This window comes from Carlito syrichta, unplaced genomic scaffold (assembly GCF_000164805.1).
Source record: "Carlito syrichta isolate Samal-C Ts95f unplaced genomic scaffold, Tarsius_syrichta-2.0.1 Scaffold287215, whole genome shotgun sequence".
NCBI classification, from domain to species: domain Eukaryota; kingdom Metazoa; phylum Chordata; class Mammalia; order Primates; family Tarsiidae; genus Carlito; species Carlito syrichta.
In genome coordinates, this window is record NW_007231311.1 from 28,923 (window position 1) to 39,824 (window position 10,902).

General features: G+C 46.4%; 1 protein-coding gene across 1 annotated transcript in view; it reads right to left on the minus strand.

Moving 5' to 3' along the window:
* Positions 1 to 2,414: 2,414 nt before the first annotated feature.
* The window catches only part of LOC103254637 (zinc finger protein 74-like), a 12,429-nt gene continuing 3,941 nt past the window's right edge, over positions 2,415 to 10,902 (minus strand). Inside the window, exons 3-5 of the mRNA XM_008052666.1 lie at positions 8,119 to 8,245; positions 7,507 to 7,602; positions 2,415 to 4,454 (exon numbers count right to left, since the gene is read on the minus strand). Coding sequence (XP_008050857.1) covers positions 2,800 to 4,454; positions 7,507 to 7,602; positions 8,119 to 8,245 — 1,878 coding nt within the window. The 3' untranslated portion in view covers positions 2,415 to 2,799. The remainder of the gene's footprint in view (positions 4,455 to 7,506; positions 7,603 to 8,118; positions 8,246 to 10,902) is intronic.

Consider the following 10,902-nt stretch of genomic DNA (forward strand, 5'->3'; position numbering starts at 1 on the left):
GGAGGCTGAGGTGGAGGAATCAACTTAGCCCAGGAGGTTGAGGCTGCAGTGAGCCATGATGGTGCCACTGAATTCCATCCTGGGCAAGAGAGTGACACACTTAGCTAAAAAAAAAAAAGCAAAGTAGTCCCTGTGCTGGCCATGGCGTGGAGATGTGGGTACATGGGAGTGGACAAGGAGCACTCACACTGCACCATCAGGTTGGTCTCTCCTAGAAATACCAATGACCTTGTAGTGTTCATAACCTTCACCTGGTAACTGCACTTCTCAGAATTTATTCTGAGGAAATAATTAAAGATGGACACAGAGGTTTAGGTTCAAGAATTATTTATGGACTAAGCAAGTTTGATGTTCAACAATAGAAGAACAGACAAATCATGATACAACTATAAGACAGAAAAATGATGTGGCCATCCATCATGTCTTCAAAAAATATTTCATAACATGAAAAATATTTATCATAAAATGCTAAATGAAAAAGGATAAAAATATTCTATAGGGTACGAATCTTACTTTCTTCTAAAAGCTGAAGCATATGTTTACATGTATAGAAACAAACCAGAAGGAAATGCATCTAAAATGCCAATAGTACTTTTCTCCAGGTAACAATCCAATAACTGATATTGAGGGTTATTTTATTCTCATAATTTTGTGATTATTTGTCAAGTGTCCTCAACATATATATATTACTTATATAACCAGGGGAAAGTGTTTATATGTAAATAAAAGAAAAATACCAAGACTTCAACGGAAAGAGGAACAAAGGGCATATTCAAATATATTTTTTAAAAAAGGCCAACAATAAAAACACCTCCGATATTTAACCTCATTAGTTATCAAAGATGTAAAGTAAAATAAGAAGATTCTGATTATTCCTATTACTATTCAATAGTAAGATACTTATTATTCAGCTTATTGAATTCAAAGTATTGCAGGGCAGACAGTAGGCACAGTGTACAAGACCTCCAAAAATTTTAATTTTAATTTATTTTAAATTAAGAAAACAGAATATGATAATAATGAAGCAATAATGAATATTTGTCTTTTACCAGTGCAGTAATAAAATATGACTCTTCCTATTGTTTTGGGGACCTGCAACTGTCATGATGTGGCCCTGGGGACCATACTGTGAGGCCAGTACCCAGACACTCTTGAAGAAAGCAACAGGACAACACACACCAAGGACCATGAAGACGTCGTCAGCGAGCACTGAGCAAAGGGCATCTGGAAGCCCAATTGTTAACAGGAGGTGAAAAGCAGGGAACTTTCCTGTCTGGTCACTATTGGTGATTTGACTTCTTAATAATGAAATGAAACCAACAACCTACTAAAATAACTCCTGAAGATGTTTATTTCTTTTATCTCAAAGTTTCACTTCTGGAAATCTAAAGAAACACCAAAGCAGTAAAATGCAAAAAGATGCTCAGCGAAAATTTATGATAAAGAAAGCCATGGAAATAACTTCAACATCCAACAAAAGAGCATCTGATAGACCCGACAGAGCACTGTGCCTCTGTTTAGGATCGTAATTACAAGGGCAATTCCATTACTTGGGGAAAAAAAATTCTGCTATGCAGCTAAGAAGTAAAAAAGATTAAAATGATAGATACACTATATTAGAAGTAATGCAAGACTCTACTATGAAACAGACAGAGGGTAACGTATCAAAGTATGTAATGCAGTTTTATTAAGAATTATTGGTATTTTATTTTTTGAAGCCCACATTTTTTGAAGTGTGGCTATTTTGACTGCATAATTTAAAACCATGTCACAAACTATAGCATTCTATTCAAATGTACAGTATTATCACCGAGAGGGCAGCTTATTCTTGCTTAGGACTAAGTAGAAATAATATTCACTCCAGATGAACTCTGCCTTCCTATCCCTGCCAAGAGTATCAGAACAGGGCAGGGTCACCTTTCCAGGGTTTGTGCAACAGCCTCAAGGGGGACAGCTATGGAGTCCACGGTTGCCCTGGACTATGGCTCCTCTCTCCAGTGAGTGCTGGGAGGGGCTTCTTCTCTGAGCTAGGCTGGTGTCCCTCGGTATATGGTGCCAGGAGGGTCCCTGCAAGGGGGCCTCACCAGCCCAGTTAGCCCCGCCCCATCTGGCCCACCTCAGTCAGAGAAGTGGAGCTTCCAGACATCCATTCTAATGCTGTGCCCATCTTCCTTGGGTGTTCCCAACTTTCCACCAGGGACTAAATAGCAAGGCATGATGCTGGCTGTGACCTGGCTACGCTGATAGTGGGCCACGTTCGGCCCTGGGGAGACTCCTAATTGTGTTGTAAGTAACACACGATGCTGCAGTAGAGCTATTTGCATGAGGTAAGTCCAGGAAATTCATTTTTTCCCAAATGCCCACCATTCAAGATTATTCTTCCAACCAGGAATATAATAATGTTCACCAGGAAGTAATGTTATTCATATTTTTTGTTTTATTATTGCTATTCTTCTGAAAAGTTTACAGAGGAAATTCCCACTTGAACCCACATCAGGAGTTTGTCCGAGGACACAGTGACATAGCTTCTTCTGATCTACAGGAAAGATCTACTCCCCTTCTCAACGACTTCCAGGCCCATCAAACAGTTGACAGGACTACCGCGAATAGCCCTTAAGCCACTCCTTCTAAAGCGCATCTCTTCCAGGGGAGCTCCAAGCATGGAGATCCGATGGGGCAATAAGGCAGGACTCATGCATCTGGGGAAGCCAGCACCTGGATCTAGGAGCCAAGAAGGAACAGGAGCATGTTTCTCATAGGGCAGCTCAGAAAGTGGCCACCAACACGAGACCACGTCAGTTAACTGCGAGGTTTGCTCCCCAGAGGGAACTTCCTGCCAGCCGCGGGCTGAGCCACACACAATAGCTTTGCCACATCCAATGTGTCCATTGGGGCCACGTCCCTCACCCCCATATCCCCTGCACCCAGCAGGCTGCTGGGCACATAGTATGTGCTCAGCAAGTGTTTGTTGAGCTGGATGGCAAAAGACCTCCCCTCGCTGTGCAGCCTGCGGTGCTCCGCGAGGTGTGAACTCCAGCTGAACATCTCGCCGCACTCATCACACTTGAAGGGCTTCTCTCCGGAGTGGACTTTCTGGTGTTTGATGAGACAGTGGTTCTGGCTGAAGGCCTTGCCACATTCGTGGCACTTGTAGGGCTTTTCCCCAGTGTGGACGCGCTGGTGCACTATGAGCGATGAGTGGCAGCTGAAGGCCTTCCAGCACTTGCTGCAGTCAAAGGGCTTCTCACCCGTGTGGACACGCTGGTGCACAATGAGGTAGGAGTGGGAGCTGAAGGCCTTGCCGCACTCGTTGCACTTGAAGGGCCTCTCGCCACTGTGGATGCGCCGGTGCACTAGGAGGTAGGCATGGCAGCTGAAGGCCTTCCCGCAGTCGGCGCACTTGAAGGGCTTCTCGCCCGTGTGTGTCCTCTGGTGCAGCGTGAGGCGCGAGCGGCTGTTGAAGGCCTTCTCACACTCGCTGCACTTGAATGGCCTGTCCCCATTGTGGATCTTCTCGTGCACCGTGAGGGATGAGTGGCAGGTGAAGGCCTTGCCACACGCACCACACTTGTAGGGTTTCTCGCCCGTGTGGATGCGGTGGTGGCGTGTGAGGTGTGTGCGCTGGTTGAAGGCCTTGCCGCACTCGCCGCACTTGTAGGGCTTCTCGCCAGTGTGCACCCGCAGGTGCATGTTGAGCAGTGAGCTGCAGCTGAAGGCCTTGTCACAGACGCTGCATTTGTAGGGCCGTTCGCCTGTGTGGAGCCGGTGGTGCACGTTGAGGGATGAGTGGCAACTGAAGGCCTTGCCGCATTCGCCACAGAAGAAGGGCTTCTCACCTGTGTGAATGCGCCGGTGCTCCAGTAGGTTGGTGCTCCAGGTGAAGGCCTTGCCGCACTCGGTGCACTTGTAGGCCTTCTCCCGGCTGTGCCAGCGCCGATGCAATGTGAGGGAAGTGCTCTGGGGGAAGGCCTTCCCACACTCACCACACACAAACAGGCCCTCCCCAGTATCCACTTGTGCGTGGGGGAACTTCCCATGCTCCCCTGACCTGAGAGAGGTTTCCCCTGCACACAGGCTTGGGGAGGCTTTGGCTCTACCCTTCACAGACTGAACGTCCTCCACGCAAGGGTGCAGAGAGTGTCCTCCCATGGGAATGCCTTGTGGGGCAAACAGGGCGCACTTAAGAGGGAAACTTTCCTCAGACTCGCTGGGTCCCCAACAACTCTCCTCCATGGGGATGTCCCCAGGGGTGGTAGGCTCTTGCTTCCAGGGTGCTGCCAGGCTCATCTGGAGAGCATCTACCTGGTCCTCCCAGGCCCATGCCCTGCCTAGGCTGCTGTCATGAAGGCTGGGTCTCGTCAGCCGCTCCATAATCAGCTCTGGGAATGGTTCTTTTTTACAAATATCCTGTTGCTGGGATAACTCTTCCTTTATCTCAGGCCTAGGTTCCCATTCTGCAAGAAATGGAAAATGGAATTTTCTGTAAGCAGGTGAAAGCATGGCCCTGGAATTCAGATTTGAGAGTCAACTAGGTGTGAGGATTAGTCTAGACAAGAATAAAAACCACAGAGCCAAAAACCAGTAGAGCCAAAGAGTAGATATGAAGGCAGAGGCAAAGGAGAGTCCAGCATGAGGTGTGTGAGCCACAGAAGGGAAGAGGGAATGGGAGGAGCTGCTGGAGCAGAAAGACCTGGAGAGGTGAGAAGCTAAGGGAATCTCAGAAAGACACCAAGAGGGCCAGAGCTCACAGAGTCAGTGATCAGGACTTGAGTGGTTCATGAAAACATCGACTGACTGCCTGTTGTTTGTGAACTCCATGTCAAGTGCTGGGCTTACACACAGGTGAATACACATCTACAAAGATAAATTAAAATGTTCCCCCAGCCAAAAAGGAAAAAAGGATCTTCCAACCCCCACAGCCCTGTACATTCCTCTTGGAACACTGGGAACCACACATGCTTTCTGTCTTGAGATGCAAGCACATCTTTTCCGATGTGAAGTGAGAGCCGAGCCTCCTGCTTTGTGTCCTTGGCACCCAAGAAATGAGAGTGGGCAGGAGGAGGACACATCCCTTCTGTCTGTCCCTGTGGGTGTCTAGCCCTAGGTGCAACTTCTTGCTTCTCAATAAGATACAAGAAGTTGCATTTTCCTTTGGACGGAACCAGCTGCTCTGTGTGGGGTTGGAACTGCCTGGCTCTGTGAAGGGAAGGTTTCTTTCTGTACTGTGCATCTTAGCTGGTTAAATCCTTCTTCAATAAGAAGGTGCTTTTTTTTTTTGAGTCGGAGTCTCACTCTGTTGTCCGGGCTGGAGTGCAGTGGCAAGCTCATGGCCACTGCAGCCTCGACCTGCTGGGCTCAGGCAATCCTTCCACCTCAGCCTTCTAAGTAGCTGGAACTACAGGCACATGCTACCACATCCAGCTAAATTTTTGATTTATTGTAGAGATGAGGTCTCGTCAAGTTGCCCACGCTGATCTTGAACCTGTGGGCTCAGGCAATCCTCTCACCTCGGCCTCTCAAAGTGCTGGGATTATAGGTGTGAGCCACTGCACCCAGCCAGAAGATTTTCTTTCTCTTCTACTTCTGCAGAGAGATTTCTCTAGGCTGACAGGAGATTTTATTTCTATCTATCCCAAGCTTCAAAGAGAGCAGTCTAGTGTGGTGGACAAAGCTGTACCTGTGGCACTGCATGGGGCCCTGGCCCATCCAGAGGGACCACACATGTGGAATGGCCCTGGCAGAAATGATGGTAGATAGCCAGACAGAGAGGGAACAGCATGTGCAGAAGTTCAGGATGAGCCACATGGAGGGAGAAGGCCGAGAGGGGGCTCTGGCAAGGTGGACAGGTGTTGGGCCCCGAGGCACCTGACTCAGAGTACAGTGGGGAAGGAAGGCCTGGTACACAGGGGGAAACATAAGCCTAATGGTGTCACTTAAAGATGGCTGTGGTACCATGTAAGGAGATGGAGTGAGCTGGTTAGCAGGAGACCAGCTAGGGAGGCCATCTGAATAATCCGGGTGAAAAATGGCAACCTCAGATTAGCACCATGGCTGTGAGAATGAAGAGAAAGTGGCACATTTGAGAAATATTTAGGAGCTGTCACTGGTGGTCCTCCTTTGCTGTTGATAGAAGGTGACAGGAGAGCAGAAGAGAGGGCGAGACCTCAACAGCCAGCCAGGTCTGGGTGGATAGTAGAAGCTTTTACAAAGACAGGGATGGGAAGAGGAAAAGAAGGGCCACTTAGTTCTGAGTCTAGTTTCAAACATGTGGCAAAGGCCCACATAATGGTTAGCGACACAAGCTGCAGCTCAGAAGATGACAGCCATGTCAGTACAGTACAGATGACACCATGGGGTGGTGAGTCTCTGGAAGGTGCACAAAGAAGGGGCCAAGGCCAGAAAAAAGTGGTTTTGGCAGCAACAGGCTGATGAAATGACAGGGCATGTCCATCTAACGAGATATTGTACATGTCATGGCCTGTGTAGAAGGTGGGACTACAGTGTGCATGCTATGAAGTCAGGATGCGTGGCTCTTCAAACATGCCTGTCCATACACAGGGCAGTAGAGATGAAGTGCAGCAAAAGGAAATGGATTGGTTCTGGGCAGACGATGATGGGGGACTTCAATGCTTCTCTGTTATCTTCAGTATAAACATGTATTAATCAAACAAAAATATTAGTTTTTTAAAAACCTGTAATTTGGGCAAAGAGGATGAAGAGAGCAGCACAAGCTGGGGCTGTGTTTCCATTGCAGGCTGAGGGCTGGGGTGTGTGTGTGAGAGAAAGGAGGGGCCGCCTCCCCACCTGTACCTCCACGCCTCCCAGCCCTCACATGTGTGTCCCATGGCTCTGAGTTTAACTGCTTGCTGGCTGCCTTTCCTACAAATGGTAAGTTTCTCAAGCTTTCCAGATGTCTAACATGCTCAGTAGTCATTGTCCACTACATTCAGTTGAAATGAGTGGGTTCACTTATTAAGCAACTCAGAAATCTGTGGGGGAAAATGTTGGAAGAGAAAAACTGAGACCACGTTCCATGTTCCACTAGGGACCTGTCCTGGCCCCCTCTCCCATGGGGAGGACCAGCATCTTTACCAGGGCCCAGTGGGCCCTCACTGACACTGACTCTGACTGAGGTTGCCTCCCTCCTCTCCTCACTTCTCCCCATCTCTCTGTTCAGAGAACAAGCCCTGACCCTAATCCCATATACACCTCCGCCCCCCAGCAATACTGCTTGTTAACAATTTACACACATGCAGGTATGATTCCTGTCTCCCGACCCTCAGAAGCAGGCAGACATTTTGGCTGGTTTTGTTCACTGTTGTATTTCCAGTATACAGTCAGTGCTCAATATGTGCTGAAGGAAGGGTGAAGGGAGGGTCTGGCAGAGGCCCTGAGGAGGCACAGATGGAGCCAGGGCACTGGGACTGCCGAAGGAAAGTAGGAGCCATAGGAGAAAGTGAGGAGAGGGTTCCGGGGCGGGGGCCAGCACCTGTGTTGTCTGCTCACCTGGACAAGGCCCTCCAGGGACTTCCCTCTGCACGTACCATGGCTCCTCACCTCGTTCCAGATAGAAGATCACATCTGGCTTATGGACTGGAGGCCCTGCTTGTGGGGAGAAAGCAAGGGCTAGGCATGCTGCAGTTCTCCAGGCTCAGCCAACCTTACAGGATGCCCCATGAACAGTGACAAGGCATGTGACGTCACTGTCCCCAGGAATAGGAAGCCTCTTGGACCCAACAGTGGTGAAAAGTTTCAGTCATGGTACCTAAACTGCAGTGCATGCAGACCCCCATGTGCCAACACTCTCCCTTTTCTGCTTGAGGACAGCTCCAGGCCAGGCTGGGCTCCAAGGACCCCTGGGTCCCATTTCCCTCTCCCCAGACCCCGACCCTGGGACCAGGAACAACTCTAAGCAGGCATGCCACCAACTATCACACTGCCTCCTGGGGACTTCTGGCATGACTGAGGTCCCTGACTGTGAGTGCCCTGGGACAGAGGCAGTGTCTCTCATGTCATAATACGTCTGGCCCCAGGGCTGGTGCTAAGGGCTCCTCTGTAAGATCGACCATGTAGAGGAAGGCTGAGAAAAAATGCTCAGCCTCAGGGGAATTGCCTTACCAAGGGCAAGAAGGTTCTGGTAGTTTTCCAACATCACATCCCGGTACAGGGCTCTCTGAGGGGAGTCCAGCTGACCCCATTCCTCCTGGGTGAAGTCCACAGCCACATCCTTGAAAGTCACTGATTCCTGAAATGACATGCATGTTCTTATTTACCCAGGACAGGCCTGGTTCTGTGTCCACAGTTCCAAGGGAGCCACAGATTAAGGACCTTATGAGTAAAGAGTTAACTTTAAGTGATCTCCTAAGCACAGAATGTTGTACTTTAGACACTGACCATGCTTAGTAGGCAAGCAGGGGCAGGGAGGGGGCTGGGAATTGGCATGTACACTCTCCCGCCTTCTAGACTGGGAGAGCAAATCTGAATGGACAACACTGGGCCCCGGCAGTTTGTGGGGGGCTGCACATGGCTGCTGCACTATGCCCTACAGTCTGGGTGAGATGACATGCTTTCCTGGGTCAAGAATTTCAAGCTTACAAACTTGAAAGAATAGTACAAAGAACTCAGGAACTCTATTCAAAACTCACTACTGCTAGGCACAGTGGCTCACACCTGTAATCACAGCACTTTGGGAGGTGGAGGAGAGAGGTTTGCCTGAGCCCAGAAGTTCAAAACCAGCCTAGACAACTGGAGGAGACCTTGTCTCTACAATAAATTTAGAAATTAGCCAGGCATGGTGGTGCATGCCTATAGTTCCAGCTACTTGGAAGGCTGAGGCAGGATTGTTTGAGCCCAGCAAGTCAAGGCTGTGGTAGCTGTGAGCATACCACTGTACTCCAGCTTAAGCAACAGAGTGAGACTCCATTCAAAAAACAAAAACAAAACAAACAACAAAAAAACCTCACTACTACAAAAGGATCCAACCCTAGGTTAGAAAACATTATTGCAGTCTAAGGAAGGAAACTTCTGTGCCCCAAGGAACCCCAAGAGACCAAGAGAGACCACCTAGAGTCCTCTCCTGACGGCATTCCAATCCTTCCTGCCTCATGCTTCCCTGTGGCCTCTGGCATCCTGACTACTACTCCATCCCAGACTTGCTTTGATCCTTAAAAGGATCTAACTGATGCCAAGTAATTCCACTGCATCTCAGGAAAATCCCAGGAACATTTAAAGAATTCTAAAAACACACCTAAAAGTAAAATTCACAATGTCCAGCATCCAATCAAATAACTAAAAGGAAAAAAAGTTAATGAAATCACAGGAATTAAGAGCATACTAGAATAATATTTGTTTAACTCAAAGAAGACATTAAGGAAAGAATCCAGAAATAAAAAAGACACAGAAAACAAATAGCAAAATGGCAGATATATGTCCAACCATATTACACTAAATGTGAATGGGATTACACTAAATGTGAATGGTCTAATCTAGTTCAATTAAAAGGTAGAGATTTGCTGGGCATGTAATCCCAGCACTTTGGGAGGCCAAGGTGGGAGGAATACTTGAACCCAGGAGTTTGAGACCAGCTTGGGCAACATTCTATTTCTATAAAAAAAAAAAGTTGGAGATTATCAAACTGAATTTAAAAAGTGAGACTCAGCTATATGCCAACTACAGAGAAACACTTTAAATACAAAGACAAAGACAGGTTAAAAGGGAAAGGACAGAAAAAGATACACCCTGCATACTCTAATTAAAAGAAAGCTGAAGTGGCTATATTAACAGCAAAGTAGATTTCAGAGAGAGGACTATTATCAGATATAAAGAGAGACATTATATAATGATATAGTAGTTAATTAAGAGCTCATAAAAATCCTAAATATAAATGTACCTACTAACAGAACTTCAAAATACATAAAGCAAAAACTGATAGAACAATGAAATAACATTATAATTCAACTTGACATATCTGATATATGCAAAACACTCTATCAGCAAAAACAGAATACACATTGTTTTCAAGTACACATGGAACATTTACCAAGATAAACCACAGTGGGAAATTAATTTTTAGTAAATTTGGAAGAACTGAAATCATACAAAGTTCATTCTCTGACTACAATAGAATTAAGTTAGTAATCAATAATAAAAAGCTACTTGGAAAATGCCCTAAGTATTTGGAAATTAAACAATATATTCTGAAATAACACATGACTGGAGAGGAAATCACAAGTTAAATTAGAAACAATTTAAAACTGAATAAAAATGAAAATACAACATAACAGAGGTTGTAGGATATAGGTAAGGCAGTGCTTAGAGAGAAATTTACCACATTGAATAATATATGATAAAAGAAAAATGTGTCAAATCAATATCTAAGTCTCAATCTTAAGAAACCAAGGTAAATGAAGGAGATGGTAAAGATCAGAAATCTATGAACCAGAAAACAAAACAAAACAAAAAGAAAATCAATGAAACCAAATGATAGTTCTTTGAAAAGATAAATAAAATTGATAATTAAACATACAACTATGACTTAGCAAATTTACACCTAGCTATTTATTCAAGAGAGTTTAAAACACATGGCCACACTTGTACTCAGCTATAGCAGCTTTGTTTGTAATAGCCAAAACCTGTTAACTTAAATGTTCATCAGCTGGTGAATGGATAAATATATTGTGGAATATCCATCCAATAGTGTTATGGGCTGAACTGTGTACCCTTCTAGGTTGAAGTCCCAACCCCCAGTACCTCAGAATGTCACTGTATGTACAGACACATTCTTTTTGTTTTGAGTTGGAGTCTCTGTCGCCCAGTCTGGAGTGCATTGGCCGTTCCCAGCCACAGCAGCCTCGACCTGCTGGCCTCCGGCGATCCTTCTGCCTCAGCCTTCCGAGTAGCTGG